The sequence below is a fragment of the Tenrec ecaudatus genome, chromosome 1 (assembly GCF_050624435.1).
Source record: "Tenrec ecaudatus isolate mTenEca1 chromosome 1, mTenEca1.hap1, whole genome shotgun sequence".
Lineage (NCBI taxonomy): Eukaryota > Metazoa > Chordata > Mammalia > Afrosoricida > Tenrecidae > Tenrec > Tenrec ecaudatus.
In genome coordinates this window covers 291,353,223-291,373,161 of record NC_134530.1, presented here as the reverse complement: position 1 = coordinate 291,373,161, position 19,939 = coordinate 291,353,223, and the positions used below count along the sequence as shown (strand labels likewise).

Here is a 19,939-nt window from a genome sequence, read left to right as displayed (position 1 = left end):
CTGTGGCAAGCCCGCAGTCACAGCTTCGGTTCACAGTGCAGATGGCCCTCTGTGAGGTGCTGGCAGCTCCTGCCCCGTCTGGGGTACCAGGGCATACACCCAAGGCTAGGAAGGGTGCCGCTGGGGCCAACCAGGCCCTCTGAGGCCCCAGAACACTGGGGGATGGCTCTCTGAGGCTGAGGCATGGCCGGGCAGAGCTGCAGCGCTGTCCCTCCATGGCGTCACTCGGGGCGGGCTGTCAGCGCTGCCTCCTCCTCCGCACGGCCTCGCGCAGGGCAGCTGGCAGCGGCTCCTGGTTGTTGCAGATGTTGTAGTGGGCCAGGCCCAGAAGCTTGTCCAAGTCCTCCTGGCTATAGATCACTTTCGAGTAGTGGTAGGGGGAGTCAGACGGAGACAGGTTCACCCGGCCGGCCTCCTGCTCCTCGGGTGTCCTAGGGACCCCTGTGCAGAGAGCACATCGTGGGCATGGAGGGGCAGGGTGCTGGGGTGGAGGGCGGGTCTGCTGGGTCGGGGAGGCTGGGACACCAGGAAGGGGGTGGCGGCAAGCTGGCTCACCAGGGGCCGAGTGGTCCCGGAAGGAGTCCTTGACCAGGGGGAAGTGCAGAATGACTGGGGCCTCAGGCCGGCGGGGTCGGAGAACTTGTGGCACTCCCGAGGCTGGCGCTCCTCATCGAGGCTGGGAGAGATGGGCAGGAACGGGATGCCCTGCTCTTGGCACATGCGGCCCACCAGCTGCAGCTGCTGCAGGGGCACAGAGGGCAGGAGAGGGCTAGCCTCGGGCTCCCTTGGTCCTGGACACTGACGTCACATAGGACCAAGCATCAGTCGGAGTGGACAGCTGTGCCGCAGCCCCTCAGAGCTCCACCAAACGGACTGTAGCCATCGCTGAGGCCAGCCATGAAGGGCACACACCTCTCACTAAATTAACACAGAAACTAAACGCTGGGGTGTTGACGGCCTGCAACCAGCTGGGGTGCAGGTGCAGCCAACCAGATTCACCATCACATCCTCTCCCCATTGCGGAGAAAGCCCCCTGAAGGAGCATGAATGAAACCCCAGTTCTTTTCACAGGGAGCGCTAGTGGTGAAGCAGTTATGTGCTGGGCGAGGTTCTGCAGGGTCAGCACTGGGAAACCACCCGCTGCTCCATGGAGAGAGGGCCGAGCACCACGTTCCTGAACTTGTGCCTCCACGTTGGTAGCCACAGACTCTCCCTTAACAGCCATGCTGCCTTCAAGTGAGCACATGGCTGGTCTGATCTCCCTACAGAGGCAGACATCCTCTGGCTCTCTCTTCCTGCTGTCGCCCAGCCCCCACTCTCAGCTTCCCCCAATGCAGCTGTTAGGCTTCCTCACTTGTGAGCTCAGCGTTACTGTCGATCCCACCCACCTTGTGGCGTATGTAACTACTGAATATGCATGTCTTAAGGCTACCTGTAACTACCCCAAGATAATACAGATGCTCTCTCTTCCCCCACTTCCACGTGGTCCATCAAGAGGAGCTGAGGTGAGCATGCTATCATAAAACGTGCCTGACTCCTTTATTGTACTCTCGCTCCCCTATCTCTCCTAGCCTCTATGACTTTACTAGACCTTTACTATTTTATCGCCATACAATTGTGCCTACTGACCCATTGGTTGTTAGAGGCTGGTTTCCTGTGAAAAACTGCTCCGTGGTCATTTTTACTCCCGTAAGCAGTTCGATCTCGGAAACACACCAAGGGGGCCCTGGTGAGTCAGCATGGACTCCATGGTGGGGATCCTGGTTTGGTTCTTTTGACATGGTGTGGTGGTTAGATATTATGTCCACTTGGACCTGCGTGAAAGTGCAGGGGTTGAGTCCCACCTGTCACTCAGGTGGAAGCCTGGTGATCCCTCCTTGGAAGGAAGGGGAGATGCTATGAGCCTCTTCCTCCTCGCTGGGATTCTGTCTCCAGGGACGGCCCCATGGGGCCACCAGCCTGGAGAGCCGCTGACTTGGTCATGTTCACGCCAGCCTGGGCATTATCTGCCTGCAGCTACACAGAGGCTGAGGACGGTTCTGACTAGCATGGTCTTGAATCACAATGGGCTGGGATGCCTTGCTGATCTAAAATGACTTCTTGATCTAAAGCTCTTTTTTTCTACACAGAGGAGTGTTGCTGCTTTTGTTTCTCTGCACAGCTCAGCACATAGCATGTGGGTCCCTGTCTCGTAGGGTTGGGAGGAAGCCAGCAAGGCACACACTGTGAAGCCGCCCTAGCATCCTCGGGTGCCACTCATCAGCTCCCCCACCTGAAAGGCGGCATTTAAGTTTTAGTCCAGCGACAGGATGAGGTCCACGTCCCGGGTGGGCTGCAGGAGGGGCGGGCAGCTGGTGTTGACAAAGTAGCGCACGTCCAGCAGGTACAGGCGGGGCTCCCCAGGGGTCAGCTGGTTAGGGAGTCCATCCAGTTCGGTGTCTAGAGAGGTGGGCGGGGTGGGAGGGCAGCCTTGAGCACGGGTGCTGAGGACACCACGCTTGCTCCCCTGGTCAGTGGCAGTCACTGGCTGCTCCTGGAAAAAGACTCCGCCCTCAGGGCCCACCCACCTGGCCCCAGCCCTGAAGCAACCTCCAGCCCCAGCTGAAGGAGAAGGCAGGAAACTCTACTTCCCACATCCCGTGGGGCCACACATGGAAGGCCTGGAGCCAAGGGGTGGGGTGAGGGGCCTAGGAGGGGCCTGGAGCCAAGGCCCACAGCTCTGGGAAGACATCAGGGGGCTGGGCCCCATTGGGAGAAGCTACCTTTCCAGGAGGAGAAGTGAGGGTGCTGGAAATAGTCTTTGTGGAACTGGAGACCACGCAGAAATTTGTGGGTGGCCTGGGCAAGCGGGCGCCATGTCAGGAGGCCAGAGAACAACTCCCTGATCCTCCCAGCCAGGCTGGGTGGCACTTCCATCTTCAGCACTGGGACCTGCTCCTTGTCTGCACAGCCAGGGAGTGGGGCATGGGTGCTAGCCCAGTCTGAGGGCAGTGACCCCGGAGAGGGAAAGAGCTGAGACCAGTGCCCCCACCACCACACACACACAGAGCTGGGAGTCACATGCCCACCCCCAGCAACAGCCCCGGAGCCTGGGCACCTACCCAAGCTGGTCAGGGTCTGAGCCCAGCGATCCCAGAATGGACTGGGCTCCGAGGACCCGTATAAGCTGTCTTGGAGGCTGGCTGCATATAGGTTGGTCCAGATACCTGGGAGCGCAGACACAAGGGGACGAGAGCCCCCATTCCTGTCACAGCCTGACCCTTCCCTGCTGCCCGCCTCAGTGATGGGGCTCCCCCAGAAACATCCTCCTCTCCCCCTTTCTCTCTCCAAGACCCCCTCACCTTCCAGGAAGCAGATGCGGGACTCAGGCATCCTCTTCATCAGCCGCCCCATGAAGAACTCGGAGCCGAAGAGCTTGGAGGGGATGAAGGCACCTTACTTGGAGAAACCGAGCTCGTAAGGGGAGAAATCACACCACTCTACGGTGGGAAGGGACCGCTGTTGGCCACCACCCTCCTGCCCACCCGAACCCACGCAGGGCAGCCACAAAGGACGGGGCGACTCCCCTCCAGTCCAAGTGACTCTTGAGTCGTGGGTGTCTGGATTCACTCGGGTCCCGGACCAGAGTGTAAGGAGAAGGGCATGAAAAACTGCCTCCCCACACCATCCCAACCACCCCTTCCCCGACACCTGGCCGCCCGGGGCCTCAACCAGCTGCCTCAAAATGCCTCCAAATTCAAAGGTGGACAGGCCGTGCCCCTTAGTGTTGAGGGCATAGTACATGGGGAGAGGTTTCTGGCCGTGCCTCAGAGCCTGTCGCTGCTCCGAGAGCTTGTGGACATCAGGCTGTAGGGAGATACCTCCGTATAAACCCATTACTTCCTGGTCTCTGGAGATCTCCCCTCGCCCTGCTACCCAGCAGGGCTGCCTCCAGGTCCAGGCCCGTCCCCGTGGCCCGCCCTTCTGTACCCCATCATGTCGCATGGCCTCATTGATGAGGTCCCAGAGGTTGGTGAAGCAGGCCGGGTGTCCCAGGCGAGCGCGCTCCTCCAGCTCTTGGTAGTACCATTGCAGCTGGCTGGGAGCCAACACGCCCAGCTTGTTCTTGGTCACCTGCGTCTTCAGCAGTACGGTGGCGCCCCCAGGTCCTTCTGCGACCACTCTGGAAACTTGTAGAGGTTTTCTAAGGTCCTAGGCAAAGCCAGAGGTCGGGGGCAGACAGGTTCCTCTAAGAGTCCCCCGAGACCTCACACCCCTTCGGACCTTCTCTCCCAGGGCAGCAGCCCGCGGGTGCCTTCCAGCTCCATGGAGACAGCCAAAGCCCATGGGGCAACTTGGGCATATCGCACCTGCCACCTGCCTCCTCGCAGACCTTCCAATCTAGTCAGGGACCCAAGGGGGCACTGGAGAAGCCTTACCACAGGCACCCCTGCCTCTGCCCACTCACCCCCAGATCCACACTCAGCCTGCTCACCAAGTGGAGCCCGAGGCCCCTGTGATGTAGAAGACGCAGTCCAAGAGGCCCAGCTCCCTGAGGCCGGTCAGCTGCCCATACAGGGAAGTCATTGCCCGGACCCCTCCACCAGTAGCCATGATTGCCACCACTGGGACCTGGAAGGGCAGAGTACAGCTGGGCTCAAGGGAGGCCCTGCGGGGACTTCCAGTTGGTGGAGGGGAGGTCAGGTTGCACCGGGCAGTAAAAACCACAGGAAGAGAACACAGCAAGTCAAGTGGCCACTCAGTCCCCTGCCCCTGGCCCCACCACCAAGTTAGCATAGGTCAGAGTCTGGTGGGGACCCATGGAGCGGGTCTGAGTCAGAGCAGCTGAGGAGAGTCATGTCAGAATAACCTCCTTCAGCAGGGTGGGTCCTTTCGGGTTTTGAAAACTCCAGGGAGCGTACAGGCCACAGGCCTTATCTCCCCATCCCCAGCCTGGGGAGTACGGCGGTCACTTCTTAAAAGACACAGGCTCACCTCAAAACCCCCAAATCAGCGTCCCTCTCTCCTTGCAAGGAGCTCATTTCCTTAGGAGCCAGCCCAACCAGCAGAGAGACCTGGCCAGATGTCCACCGAGTTGTCTGAGAGGCCCAGTCTTAAAATCAGCTCCAGGCCAAGGGCCAACGCCCAGAGAAGGGTAGCTACCCCTGGTGGGGCCCGTGGTTCTGACACTGCTCAGCCGCATCGGGCCCAAGATAACATCAAGAAAGCTCCGGGAAGTACAAGGGGGGTAGGTGGGCAGACGAGAGGCAAACACAAGTCCGCCTTACAACCAACCCTGGTCGGGCAATGGAAGTGTGGAGGCCCACTCAGCTTAACACTCGGCCTGAGACCCCCACACTCCTGCCCAGCCCGACAGACCTCATCCTCCTGCAGGTCTCCCTCCAGCTGCAGGGCCTGCTTCAGGGCCTTGGCCACCACCTGCTTCCTCCTGCTCAGGCAGGCCCGCTCCTCAGCAAACAGCTCGAAGCCCAGGCGCACGGCCAGCTCCCCTGGTCTGGGGGTGGGGTGGGGAATGGACGGACAGTGAGGCAGTGCTCATCCTCGTCAGAAAAGAGGACACTGGGCCCATCTCCCTGCAAGATCCACGTCCATCTCTTCTCTCCCTTCAGCCTGCGTGCTGAAGCTTGGAGAGTGAGGGGGGGATGGTGGGCCCAGAGCCACACCAACATGCCCGGCATGACAGCAAGGCCAGCCGGCAGATGAGGGTGTCCCTGAGGCCAAAGGTGGCCCTGAGTCTCAGCTTCTCCCTCCCCTGCAACGCTGGACCAGGGCTACACTGGGGAGGGGGCACGGGGGCTGAGAAGGAACAAAGGCCTTTAAGTTGGGGCTGCCTATGCTCCTAGAAACTGAGGGCGAGCAAAAGTTCTTTAAGGCCCAGCCACGTTGCTTCCACCCAAAAGGTCGCTTCCTTCTGGTCTTTGTGCTCCTCAAACCAGGCGTGTTACTCTCCTCAGCCCCCACCTCTCTCCCACCCAGTGAGGCCACACGCAGACTACAAGGCTGAGGAAGGACCCTCTCTGCTCTGAGCACCTTCCCAAGACTGGGAGCTCCCTGCTGCAGCCACCCGCTTGCTTCCGGTCCTCCAGGCCACCCAGCTGCACGTAGCGCCCTCCCTCCCCCGGCTGCTCTCCCCCAGCCCAGCCTCTCACCTGTCTTCTTTTCTCAGCGCCACCTTCATCAGAGGCTCCTGCAAACCAGCAAAACACCACTCAGAAAGGCTGGCACCTCCACACCAACTTCGGCCCTGGGATGCCCCAGTCATCTCCACAGGGATGCACCCCCACAGCCCAGCCCAGGGGCTTGGCCCAAAAGAAAAGGGAGAGAAGGAGTCACCCCCTACCTCCACCCCCGCACTGGCCTGAGGCCCTGTCCCACCCCCACATGAGGTCTCTTCCTCTGAGTGAAGAGTACCTGGGATGTAGGGAAGACCAGCCTCACGAGCTGGTCTGATGGCAGGGCCCTGAGCGGCACCACAGTTGCTCCTGGGGGGCGTTCTGCAAGTTGACCAAAACTGTACACTTACCCGAGTCTCAGAGCAGCGGTACCACCTGCCCATGTGGGCCTGAATTCCAGGGGGTCAGTGGGGGGGGCACCCTACCTGCAGGTGGATACTCAGCTCCTGCTCCCAGCAGGTGGGGAAGTGGAAACGGAAGGAGTCGCTGCCTACGGTGGCCTCCTGAGATCCCTCGTAGGACCCGGGGACCACAAGCTGAACTTTTCCCTTTGACTCTGGAGAAAGGAACCGAGGTAGGGGTGGGAGGGGGTTCCCTGCCCGTGAGTTGTCTCCTGCCCCTGTGGCTGGCAGAGGCTGGGAGGAGTTACCCCCAGCCCAGCCCCCTCGGAGCAGGGTCATGGGAAAAGACCAGGTCTTTGTAAGCCCGGGCAGTTTCACCCCCAGCCCGTAGCCTTCGGAGGCTAAAGGTGGCTGGCAGCTTCTTCCAGGATGGGCAGCTGAGGAAGGGGGAAGACATAGGCTGAGGGCCAGGGCTGTCCTGGTGACCTGGGAGACTCACCCTTCTGGTCCCCGGCCTCCTCCAGCCGCACATGCAAGCGGGAAAGCTCACGGGCCTGTGTTGGGAAGAGAAGATTCATATGCCGCCCCTCCCACGCGAGGATACCTCACCACTACCCTTTCCCCTGCAGCCCGAGGTTCCTGCTCCTCAGTCCCATGTCCTCTGGAAATCATAGCCCCTCCCACTTTGCTCTTTCCTGGTCCAGACAGACTTGCAGCCAGGAGGGCAGGTGAGCAGATGGCCTGAGGGAGGGTGTGTCACTCACCACTACAATCCCAAAGCACTACTATCATCCCAAATCACTACTGTGATACCAAATCACTACTATGATGCCAAATCACTACTATGATCACAAAGCACTACTATGATCACAAAGCACTACTATGATCACAAAGCACTACTATGATCACAAAGCACTACTATGATCATAAAGCACTACTATGATCACAAATCACTACTATGATCCCAAAGCACTACTATGATCACAAAGCACTACTATGATCCCTAATCACTACTATGATCCCAAATCACTACTCTGATCACACAGCACTACTATGATCCCGAATCACTACCATGATCCCGAATTAGTACCATGATCCTAAGTCACCATTACCATCCCAAATCACCACTATGATCCCGAATCACTACTATGATCCTGAATCAATCACTACAATGATCTGACTCACCACTAGGACACCGTTGCTGGTGAGCTGCTCCGCACAGTCTGTCCTGGGAAAAGCCATGAGCAGGGGTCAGGTTCTTGCCCCCAAGGAAGCCTAGGCAGTCCTTCCAACCACAGAAAGTCCCCGGGGAAGGACACCAGCCCTGAGCGCATGAGGCTCTCTCCTTCCAGAAGGGACAGATTTGACCCAGAGCCCCTCTCCCTACCTCGCAACCCCCAACTCCCCTGACCCCCGCAACCCCCAACTCACACACTCCGCAGGCGGAATTCGAAGTCAAACCGCTCCCCACCCTGAAAAAGCAAGTTATAAAGGTAAGATGTGTGCATGTATGTGGGCATGCATGTGAGTGGTTGTGTGCACATGTGAGTGTGTGTGCATGTGTATCCACATGGCTGTGCATGTGTGAGTGTGACAGTGGTTGAGTGCGTGTGCTTGCGTGTGAGTGTACCTGTGTATGTGTGTGAGGCTGCGTGTGGGTGTGAATGTGAGTGTGTGTGTCAGTGTGGGTATGTGCAGATTCCAACCCAGATGCCAGCCAGGGGTGCCAATGCGGGGAGGGCTGCTGTCCATAATGTGGCCCCGAGGAGGGGGCCGCTCCTCGGGAAGCAGGTCCTGGTTGACAAGGGCCTCGGGCACCAGGGAAACCTGACCTCATGGTCTGTAAACAAGTTCTTTGAAGAGGGGCATTTAAGCAGCATCCCGTTGGTGGTACCGAGGGTGGCCACCCATGTGGAGTCTTGCCTGCAGGCTCAGCAAGAAGCTCTGGCGCCGGAACTCCCCAGGCAGCAGAGTGCCCACGTCAAACAGCACTGACAGCACGGGGTCGTCGCTGGTCAGCAGGTCCTGGTCAAAGACTTTCAGCTCCACCATGTTCTGGAAGGGGAGCAGCGGGACAGGGCCATGGGGTGGAGGGTGGGGTGGGGGTGGCGCTGGGGGTACGCAGGGCTGGGCTGAGGCAGGCCCACCTTGATCTGGCTGTGCACCCGGAAGTGGAAGCTCTGGTTCCAGACAGGGTTTCTGCAGTTGTTGACCGTGGGCGTCTGGAGCCGGTGGTTGCAGGCCGTGGGCAGCCACAGGGTCACATAGAAGTCAGGGTGGGTCACTTGGAGGAGAAGAAATGAGGGCCAATTCTCCCCCAAGCCACGCAGAGTTCACCACCAGAGGGATCCCTGGGGACGCACCAAGCCCCACCCTCCATCACCAGCTGTTGCCCGTCACTCTTTGCAGGCCCTCCTCCCAGGACCTCGCAGGCCCAGCCCTCCTGCCACCTCCCACCGTCCCTGCCCTGCTCCAATTGCAACCTCAGTTCCCTTCTCCTCTCTCGGTCAACTCACCCACATCCCTGGCAGGCAGGCTGTGGGCCTGCAGCACACGAATGGTGAGCAGGCAGGTCCCGGGCAACTTGGCCTGCAGAGCAGCGGGGAGGGGACAAGCTTGCTGTGGGATGACATGACCAAAGGGCGCAGGCGATGGAAGGGAGGTTGGGGCACCTGTGAGGGCTCACCCTGCACCAACAGGGCCAAGGCCACTCAGAACCCTGAGTCTAGAAGAGACAGGGCACGTCCATAGGAACTTACACAATGCCACATGACAGGTCTGTCCCAAGGGCTATCCATACATTAACTCAGCCGACTACTACGCTGCCTCACGAGGAGGTGGAGGCATGGAGAGGTGACCCAGCAACTGGCCGGAGACCCAGAGGCAGGATCGCTGTGCTCTCCGCTTCCCTCTCCTGGAACCAGCAGGCTCCCATCTTGCCACCTGTCTGCCCCAGCCCATGCCCTCGCTTACAAAGCTCTGGGTGGGCATACAGAAGGGCATGGAGGGAGCGGCCTGCTAGGACTAAGCTCCTGCTTGCTCACTCGCTACTCCCTGTGCATCCCACCCCTGGTCAGGAGGCAGTTCTGGAAGTCACCTCTGTGCTGGGGCAGGTGGGAGGTTACCAGGCCAGGCAGCCCATGGGCGCCAAGCCCTGCGCCATCCATGTTTTCCGAGGGCAGAGAAACAAAGGACCCCAGGACTCCATCCCAAACCACCCCGGGCTCTGGGCTGAAGCCCTGCCAGGTGCGCTGGGGACAGGGAGCGTGTGTCAGCACACCCTTTCACTGGCCTCCCAGCTGCGGTTGGAAGTCCCAGCAGCATGCGCCCAGGGGTTCCTGGCAGAGGAAGAACCCGGGAAAGTCACCCATCTCATCAGTCTCAGGCCCCGACAGCCCAGGCAACTGACTCAGAGGGAGCAGGGGAGCAGCCAGGAGCCTCTCCCTGCCTAGAAGCTCTGTGGATCCGCAGCCCAGCCATGCCCCTACCCAAAGCTGGCAAATACGCCCCCTACACCTGAAGACCACCGCGGCCACAGCCCTCCAGAGAAAGCATTAGCCAGGACTCAGGTGGGCAGCAAGGGTCAGAGTGGGCTCCAGTGCCACGCCAGTCTTACCAGAGCCATGAGGCTGGGGGTCCCAGGCGGGGTGAGCAAAGGCAGCAGTAGCCACTGGGCCGAGGACTGTGGGGTTTTAAGCCAAAATCCAAGTATGTCCCAACTGGCCTCCCTAGCCTCTCCCACCTGCATCTTCCGCTCCGCCCAAGCCCCACACCCTGCCCAAGAAATGAGGCACCTCAGCCTATACTGGGGCTACTGACACCCTCCCATGGGCTCAAGGTCCCCCACCCCTGCTGGGTTCCTGGAAAACCTACTGCCCCCAGCAGACACCACCTGGGCCTGCCCAGCCGGGTCCTGCTTCCAGGACAGCTCACCAACCACCCGTGTGAGCAGGACAGGATGGCATGGCTTGGAGGGGCCACAGGTCTGGGCAGCCGCCAGAGGTAGGGCAAGGGCAGAGTCCCCACCAACAAGGCTTGTAGCAACATCCAGGTACCAGTAGGACAGGAATGCCCAGTCTCCACTGAAGCAGACCCGGAGGAGGGGTGTATCCGGAGCCTATCATCACAGCAGGGGAGTGGCTGTTACTAAAAACAGCTCTTCAAAGCCAGGGCATGGGCCACCTGGGTACCCAGAGATGGCCAGGACTGGAGCTCCAGGTGGGCACCCAGGGGAAGGGCGCTCATCTCCCCTTTTGTGGGGGCAGCATGAGAAAGCCAGTTCCTTCTGCAGAGGAGCAGCCCAGGGGTGGGGGTGGGGCAGTTTATGTCCCCTGGTCCCTGTGCTGGTTAGGAGACACAGGCTCGTCCCCAGGCCACCAACCCCATTGCGAAGCAAACCAGAGTCCCAGTCAACGAGCCCTGGCAGAGAGTTAAAACAGGGTTGGCCTGCCGGCCAGACCGGAGTACAAGCTGTGGTCCCTGGACAGACAGGGAGCTAGCTCCTCTCTCTGACGTTTCCATCTGAACCCTCCCCGCCCTCCTGGAGACACAGAAAGCCACAAGGGGCAGGTACCACATGGAGCCTCCCCGGCTTTATTGAGCATGTCCTTCGAGCGAGCGAGCGGGCCCTTACAGAAACCCTCTCCAGGCCCCAGGGCAGCCAGAAAGGTAGGGACCATCATTATATCCACTTCACAGCTTTACAGAGGAGGGAGGACGCCGCAGCTGGCCTCCACCCACGGGGCTGCTTCACCTGCGTGGCAGCTTTCTGGGAACCCTGACCTAGACACCTGCCTGGCACTTCCTGGTCCTCCTCCTATCACCCACGATAGTCTCCAGGGTCCGTCCCAACCCAAACGGGGTTCTGGGTCAGACAGATTGCAGGGTGTCTCTGTGGGGGCCCATCTGGGGAGGAGCCAGAGTGCCCCCTGAGCTGTGGGGGGGCACGTTCCCTGGGGGCTCCACTAGTCCAGGCCTGAGGCCTTGGTGAGGGTGTCGAGCAGTTGGAAGTAACTATACTTGAGGTCATACTCCATGTCGTACCAGAAGTTCACTGTGGGGAGAGCAAGCACAGGAGTGGGTGGCCCAGCTCTGACCCAGGGCCTCCCCAGCCCACCCGCTGGCCGAGGCCAGCAGCTCCTCACCAGCAATGCAGCCCTGGGCCTGCTGCACGTGGTGGAACCACAAGGCCGGCAGGTAGAGCATCTCGCCGGCCTGCATGGTGCAGCGGAGGGCCTGGGCCCCACGGTACTGTGGGTACCGGGACAGATCTGGTGTCAAGGGATCCAGTGGAAGCCAGGGCACCTGGGGATGGAGCAGGACCGGGGAACTCGGCCTTTGGCCTTGCCAACGGTAAGGGCCAAAGGTCCCCCTCCATCCGCCCTGGGAAGCCAGCCCCAGACGGCGGGACCTTACAGAGGAAGGGGCCACCTTCCCAGGACCTTTGGGGCCCGCTTGCTCCTCGGAGATGGATGAGCTCGCCCCTCCCTGAGGCCCAGGGCCTAGATGGACACCTTCTCCATGGCCTCTTCATCCACCACCTCAAAGGTGCCCACCTCAGTGAGTCGGTAGGTTGATGGGGTGTACAGCTCTGATGCCAGAGAAAAAGGGGGAGCTCAGCAAAGAGTGCTCCCAGCCCCTCACACCTCCTCCCAGCCTCTCCGGTTGACTGCCTGGCCCCAGGGACACAGGCAGGGAAGCCTCACTACCCTTCCTCTGGTTTGGGGCCCATGCATAAGGCATGTCCCAGCCCTACCATAGGGGATGAAGGGTCGGTCGCTGGGCGGGTGTAACAGGAAATGTTTCTCTCCAGAGAGGACACAGTAGAGGTTTTCGTAGTGGTCCTTGTGCACTGCCAACACAAAGAAGGTCCTGGGCAGATTTGGCGGAGCAGGGCACATGAGAGGCAGAACCTGCCCACCCAGAGCCTTGCGCCTCAAGACAGCCAGGGGTGTAAAAACGAGAAAGTCCTGCGAATAAAGATTTCAACCTTCCATCCAAAGTGTCCCCTGATGTCTCCTTTACGCCCAGTACTAGTTCAACTTAGCCAGTAAAGGATCTCCATCCCTCTTCCATGAGCATGGTGCTCTTTTAAACTCCAACCGGGCTCAGACTGAAAACAGCCTCTTCAAAGAACAGCCAGGATCCTGGAGGACAATGAATTTATAAGGGGGGAGGGGGAATCCCATTATTTTCTACACAGTTTCTGAAGCCCCCTCATTTCCCTCAGGGAGAAGAACTCGGGAAGGGAGGGTGAGAACGTTTGAACCAACTAGAGGGACTGAATCAATGTCACTGAGCTGTCAGCGTAGAAGCTTGGTGTGTGCTTTTGCTCTGTGTATTCTCAACGACATAGTCAAACCAGACTCCAGGAGATGCCCAGGGGGGGCTGGGGTGGAGGGCATTCCAGATCCCAGCCACGGGGGACTTGGCACACACCACACGCCCCATGCGGGTCATCTCTCCAAAGAGGTAAATATCCACGCATAAGGTTCTCCCAAGTTCACCTCCGGGGCCAACGTGCCCTCTGAGAGATGTCTAGTGCGCCCCCACACCAAAGTCATCCCACCCACCACGCTGCCACGCCGCTCCTCCTCTGTTCGCAGAATGGTAGACCGACCCTCCAGGCCAGCCTCCCACCCTTGGCCCCATGCTGGCTCCTCCCAGTCCCTGCATCCCAGAGACACCTACAGGACGTCACTGCGGCCGCCTCCCCCAGCCAGAAGTTCACCGCCTCTGGCATCTTCCCTGCAGGACAGAGGAGGAGAGTTAGGAGTGGTTGTCACCTTCAGGTTGGGTCTGGGATAACACCCAACAGGATGTGGGCAGGGGTGCTGCGTGCGAGCGAGGGGCATCCTAGGGAAAAGTGGCGAAGAGGCCATGGTTTGGAGGGCTTGGGGAGTGGGCCCAGCCCCCCACAGGCAAAAGTTAGAGCACTAATCCTTTGCAGTCGGTCAACAGTCAAGGCTTCCAGGGCGGCAGGGCCTGACCCTGGCCATGGGGTGGTGGGTGTGGGCCAAGACAATCAATGTCACCGAGCTGTCAGTGTAGAAGCTTGGTGTTTGCTTCTGCTGTGTATTCTCAATGACTGCCCTCTGCCCCAGTCGCCCCCTCTCACCCAGAGCCTCAGAGGCCCAGGGCATGTGGGGCTCCAAGTCGGGCAGCAGCTGGGGCAGCTCAGTAAGCAGGTTAGAGCACTGCTTCTGCACGTAGAGCACACCAGGGTGCCGGGCCCTGCCCTCCAGGACGTCCAACACACCTCACAGGGGCAGCAGGCGCTCGGCTGGCATCACGAAGTGGTCTCCGCGCACGGAATCAGCATAGCCATCTGGGGTCACGGCTACGCTCACCTCCGTGGCGCCCACCGTGGCCCTAGGGGAAGGGACTCTAAGAGCATGCCCACATGCCACAAGACAGCTCGCCCATCACCCTAGCCCAGCCCAGGGCTGCACCCACCTCAGATAGGGGAGCGACCACTTCTGCAGGGCATTGCGCACGATGCAGGGCCTGCTGGGGCAGATCCAGTCCCGGTAGAAGTGCAGTGGCATCGGGGCCTCATCCAGGTAGGGCACGATTGGAGGCACGCCAAGCTCTTAAGTGGGGTGGGAGGTAGATGTTGACATAAACAGCACCCAGCCACTTACGGATGAGATGCCCTCTCTGGGCAGGCCACAGGGTATCACTGGGCAGTGCTCACTGGGGAGGGACCAAGAGACTCTGGACCACCAGAAATAGAAGGGGATTTTCAAGGAGGAGGCTGCCGCACGCCTACTCCAGGAGGGGCCACACAGCCCAAGAGCACATGAGCAACATACTCTGGTGTCAACTTGTGGAGGGGTGGAGTCTAAGCTGTCATTCAGGTTGCAGCTTGATGACCTCATTTGTAGGTGCCCTCGGTAATCAATAGCTCCCTTCCTGTGAGACATTCCTGCTGACAAGACACACAGAGCTACACTAGAGCCCTGGAGCCGCAGGGCTCACTTGGAGACCCCTGCTAGCACTGGGATGCCTCCACCACCACTGGGTCCACAAGGCTTTCCACCCACTGGCCTGTGATCTTCCTGCATCAGCAGCATTGCTTGTGTTTCGTGAGTAGGAAGAGGGATTTATAGACTGGTATCGGACATATGGGCTAATATCAGACTTAAGGACTTGATCTGGACTGGGCTGGGATGTTTTCTTAATGTACAATTTTTCTTTGATATAAAGTTCTCTTTTAAAAGACATATAAGTGTCTATGAATTTGTTTTTCTGGTTAACTGGGGCTAACACAGCGGGACTCCTGCTTGGCCCAAACCCCAGTCCTCCCTGGGGCCAGACCCTTGGTTAGCTTCCCTAGCTGCGGTGGCGGACCTCTAGCGAAGTATAGAAAAGCAGCCTCAGGCACCACGCAGGGAGCTCCCCGTGGCTGGGGGCAGCAAGATGAAGGAAGAATGCCTTCCAACTGCGAATATTCACTGAATATTTTGGAATGTGCTCAGCACTTGGCTTGGCCAGTGTGAATGGGTCCTTTCAAGATGCTGACAGACTCATTGGGGAGACATGCCTATAACCTGAACGCCCTGGGTCTTCCATGATGGTACCGTGCTGTGTGCTGCCTGGGTGGCTTTCTCTTGCTGCCCTTCATCGCACCCTTCATAAACATCACTGACTCCCTGTTGTGCTCCTGGCTGGCTCCTCGTCTCACCAAGTCTACCTACAAACACTCCCAACCTCCCTCGCCCTCACCTTCTCCCTCTCCCATGCCACCTCCTTTGGGGCCCCTCCACTCACAAGTCACCCCAAGAGCCTTCCTTTCCCCAGCTGGCTATCCTTCTTCTTTAGGAACTTGTGAACCACACCACCCACCGCCCACCCCCTCCCGGCCCCAGCCCACAACCATTTCTAGTAAACAAACAACAGTTGCCCTCAAGTCGATTCTGGTTCCTGGTGACCCGGGATGTCAGAGTGGACCTTTGCTCCACAGTTTGTGGCCCTGACTTTTCTGAAAAGGATTGCATTTCATTGGGGGTCCTTTAGGAATAGGCAAAATGCACCGACCTTCCCATTAGTAAGACAAATGCTTAACCATGGACACCACCCCGGGGCTCTGAAAAACTCCTCGTTCCCTTCCTGTGTGCATGTCCACTTGACCACCTGCACCGTCAAGCACACTATCTACGGGCCCTGGTGGTGGCACGGTGCTTAAGCACGTGGCTGCTAACCAGGAGGGTATGATCTCAGTCCACCAGGTGCCCCTCGGGAGAGAGACGTGGTGGCCAATCTGTTTCCTCAGACACAATACGGGGCAGTTCTACGACTCCAGTGACAGGTTTGCAAACAGGTTAATATACTATCTACTCAATTGATTTCCACTGGATAGCTGTCTCTGTCCCCGGCTAGAATGTGATCTCCATGAGGGTGGGGGTGTGGGTTACGCCTTCCCAGGATGGAGCACAGTGCCCAGCACGCCCATGATCCCCAGTACACACTGGCTTAATGACTGGATGAAAGGCTTACAATATCTCCTGCCACAGTGAACTAACTGGTTCCCCTGGCTTAACTCCCCTCCTTCCAAAAGCATTTATCACCCCAGCTCCAGACATCTTCTTGAAAGGCAGCCTCATGTTGTCACTCTGAGCAAACCTCTTTTGATGACTTACCACTTGGAGAATAAAGTCTGCCTGGCCTTGGTAACGGGGCCCAACCCATTCTTCTCCTCTGATTAGCCTCTGCCTGGAGCCGGCCCCTTACCACACACCCTCCCTGCTCCCTGGCCCTGCAGCTCCCTCCATTCTTTCCCTTGGGTAGAGAGGAAGGTCCCCCCTGTGCTTCAAGGCCACTGCCCTCCCCCTGAACCACAAGGTCGCGTGCCTCTGGTGAAGTCATCCGATTAGTCTCACGGTCAGTGGGAAAGTGGGGATGTCTTTAGCTAGATCAGAAATTGGAGCTGAATAGGAAGGTCCCAGGGGACCTGGGAAGGTGGAAAGGGAAGAGCTGATTGGTACTTGAAAGTCACTGGCAAAGAGGCAAGAAGGATCCTACCTAGTAGATACAGGAACGCGGAGGGGTGACACGTGGCCAAGCTGTGCCAGCCCACTGTAACAGGCACCGCGGAAGATGACTCAGTAAACCCCTGAGATTCTCACAGAAATTCTTAACAGAGGTGCTACCTGCTATTTTTAGCCCCTTTATGTTTTCTACTCTTCTTCCATTTTGATTTTCTTGCATTTGAATAGATTTCTTTTGGGGTACGGTCACTCTTCTATCCCAGGGCTTTGAAATGAGAGAATTTCAAAGGAGATCGAGACAATTCCTTTGACCCCATAATTCCTCTGCTAGGAATTTAACCAACCAAAAACACATGGGCAAAACGCTTCCCTCTCCCGAGCGCACCAACCTCTCTCCGACTCAGGGTGTTTGCCTTCCGTGAACTGCCCCCGCATGTGTCTGCACACTCCCTCACTCCCCGCCCTTGAATCTGTGCCCAAGAGCCACCTCCTCATTGAGGCCCGCTCTACTCACCCTATTGAACCTCCATCCCGGAGCCCCTCATTCCACTTAACTGATTTCCCCACATTTATCTTCTAACCTACTGTCTCTTCATTTAGTGTGCCTACGGCTAACTGTAAGGAACCCCGGTAGCTGCTAACAGCAAGGTCAGTGGTTCAAACCCATCGGCCACTCCTCAGGAGAAAATAGACGCTGTCTGCTCCCTTAAAGAATTTCAGCCTCACTAACCCACCCAAGGGGAGCGGGTATTGTTTTTATCTCCACAGGGAAAGAGAGACCAGACTTCAACCCAATGCTCCAAGATGTGAATGCAGCATGCCAGCATGCAGTAGGGAACCAGTGGAGAGGTTTGAGGGGCCGGTCCCAATCCCAACTACTAAATGGACACCTGCCCCTCCCCCCAGAAGAATTTATTTCAAAGGGCGGCATTGAATCTGAAGCTCCGGGAGAGGGACATATCTGATCGGAGCACACGGGAGCAGAGGAAGGGGAAACGAGGAGAGTGGAGCACATCCTGGACCACCAGGCCATGGGGACGATATTTCCAATTAGAGCAGCCAGTTCACAGAGAGGACCACATGGCCAGCCAAACTAGGAGACATGGCGCCCCTCACTGACTCATAGCCCTACAGGGGACAACAATGGAGACACAGTGTGGGAATTGCACCCAATATGATCCTGCCACACTGAGGCAAAACACTAAAGGGGTGCAACAGCAAGGGATTGGAGTGGCGAGGTCCCCAGGGAATGCTGAAGGTGGACTTTGGAGCCAGCATGGTGCCCCAACAGACTGGACTGGAAAACACTCCTAAAGGCCAACAAACAATCATTGAACTAACTACAAGCTTTTTTTTCTTATTGTGTTTTGTTTTGGTTTTTGTCATTGGTTTGTTGTTGTTTTGCTGTATATTGTTTCTTGGTTTTGCTCTGTCTTGTTTTTGTGCATGTTATTACCTTCTTAGGTCTGTCTAAATAAGATAGGCTGGATGAACAATCTGGAGGAAAAAACAATGGAACCAACAATTCTGAGGGGACATGGGAGAGGGGGAAGTGGGGGGAAAGGTAGTGGTGTTAACAAACCCAGGGACAAAGGAACAAGTGACCCAAATCGGTGGTGAGGAGGGTGTGGGAGGCTTGGTAGGGCATGATCAAGGGTAATGTAACCAAGAGGAATTGCTGAAACCCTGGTGGGGAGTGAGCATGATAGAGGGAAAGGAGGAAAGTCAAAAAAGGAAATAGAGGAAAGAGCTGGGAGGCAAAGGGCATTTATAGAGTTCTAGATAAAGATATGTACATAGGCAAATATGTTTATATATGAGGATGGGGAAATAGATCTGTTAGGTAGCTTAGCCTAGGTAATTGGGAAGTCCATTTATGCATGCCCAGGAGAACCAGCAAAGGACAAAGCTGGATTTTCCCGCCAGTGTGTGGAGATGTGCGTTACACCTGGAGCAGCCCACCTGGGCCAGTTTACTACAATTCAGCCAATGGGATCGACCTGGGGTCGTTCACCACGCCTCCCCCAGGAACCCTTAAGAAGGCAGGAACCGAGAGGGAGAGGGTCTGGTCATCTCCGTGGGAGGGGAGAGATCCTTGCGTGTCCCGGAGCAGTCTCTGCCAGGCCGCATGGTCAAAGGAATCTTATGGGTGCCGCGTAAAACCTGATGCTTCTTTGAACTTTCATTAAATTCACTTGGATCACGAGCCCGGCTTCAGCATAAAATCTTTCTCGCGCGGAGCCAAGGACCAAGGCTGAAATCTAGTCCTGGAGAGAGAGACCTTACAGATCTATGTGCATATATTTATAGGTTTAGTATTAAGGTAGCAGAAGGACTTTGGGCCTCCACTCAAGTACTCCCTCAATGCAAGAATACTTTCTTCTTTTAAATTGACACTCTATGAGGCTCACCTTCCTGATACAACTGCTGAAGACAAAGCGGGTGAATAAGCAAATGTGGTGAAGAAAGCTGATGGTGCCCGGCTATCAAAAGATAATAGCATCTGAGGTCTTAAAGGCTTGAAGGTAAACGAGCGGCCATCTAACTCAGAAGCAACAAAGCCCACATGGAAGAAGCACACCAGCCTGTGTGATCAAGAGGTGCCGAAGCCATCACTTATCAGGCATCAAAGAACAAAAATTCATATCATTGTGTGCTCACCTCCCTGATTTGATCGCTGAAGACAAATGGGTGCATAAGCAAATGTGGCGAAGAAAGCTGATGGTGCCCGGCTGTAGAGTCGGGGTCTTAAAGGTTTGAAGGTAAACAAGCAGCCATCTAGCTCAGAAGCAAAAAAAGCCCACATGGACAAAGCACACCAGCCTGTGCGATCACGAGGTGTTGAAGGGATCAGGTATCAGGCATCATCAGAACAAAAAATTATATCATAGTGAATGAGGGGTGGAGTGCAGAGTGGAGACCCAAAGTCCATTTGTGGGCCACTGGACAACACCCCCTTACAGAAGGGTCTCGGGGAGGAGACAAGCCAGTCAGGGTGCGATGTAGCAATGATGAAAAATACAACTTTCCTTAAGTTCCTAAATGCTTCCTCCTCCCCCACTATCATGATCCCAATTCTACCTTGCAAGTCTGCCTAGACCAGAGGATGTACACTGGTACAGATGGGAACTGGAAACACAGGGAATCAAGGGCAGATGATCCCTTCAGGACCAGTGGTGTGAGTGGTGATGCTGGGAGGGTAGAGGGAGGATAGGTTGGAAACGGGGAACCAATTACAAGGATCTACATGTGACCTCCTCTCTGGGGGACGGACAACAGAGGGGTGGGTGAAGGGAGATATCGGACAGGGAAAGATATGGCAAAATAATAATTTATAAATTATCAAGGGTTCATGAGGGAGGGGGGAACAGGGAGGGAGGGAAAAAATGAGGACCTGATGCTAGGGGCTTAGGTGGAGAGCAAATGTTTTGAGAAC

General features: G+C 57.2%; 1 protein-coding gene and 1 pseudogene across 1 annotated transcript; both read right to left on the bottom strand.

Moving 5' to 3' along the window:
• Nucleotides 1-2,293: 2,293 nt before the first annotated feature.
• On the bottom strand, nucleotides 2,294-10,262 carry LOC142440709 (cytosolic phospholipase A2 beta-like). The gene is made up of 16 exons (XM_075542988.1): nucleotides 10,257-10,262; nucleotides 9,031-9,058; nucleotides 8,662-8,798; nucleotides 8,438-8,569; nucleotides 7,014-7,068; nucleotides 6,599-6,729; nucleotides 6,150-6,187; nucleotides 5,419-5,494; nucleotides 4,475-4,611; nucleotides 4,132-4,191; nucleotides 3,970-4,078; nucleotides 3,691-3,846; nucleotides 3,342-3,414; nucleotides 3,102-3,206; nucleotides 2,763-2,942; nucleotides 2,294-2,439 (listed from the first exon to the last, which is right to left on the bottom strand). The coding sequence occupies exons 1-16, from the start codon at nucleotides 10,260-10,262 to the stop codon at nucleotides 2,294-2,296; spliced, it is 1,569 nt and encodes a 522-aa protein (XP_075399103.1).
• Nucleotides 10,263-11,478: 1,216 nt separating this feature from the next.
• Nucleotides 11,479-15,968, bottom strand: LOC142440699 (bifunctional peptidase and (3S)-lysyl hydroxylase JMJD7-like; annotated as a pseudogene).
• Between the last annotated feature and the right edge of the window lie 3,971 nt (nucleotides 15,969-19,939).

Coding starts and splice junctions, on each gene's coding strand:
- LOC142440709 (XM_075542988.1), bottom strand. Junction 6,730..7,013: donor GGAGGCCGGGGACCAGAAGG/GTGAGTCTCCCA, acceptor TCCTTTCTCCAG/AGTCAAAGGGAAAAGTTCAG. Junction 4,079..4,131: donor AAGGACCTGGGGGCGCCACC/GTACTGCTGAAG, acceptor GTTGGCTCCCAG/CCAGCTGCAATGGTACTACC.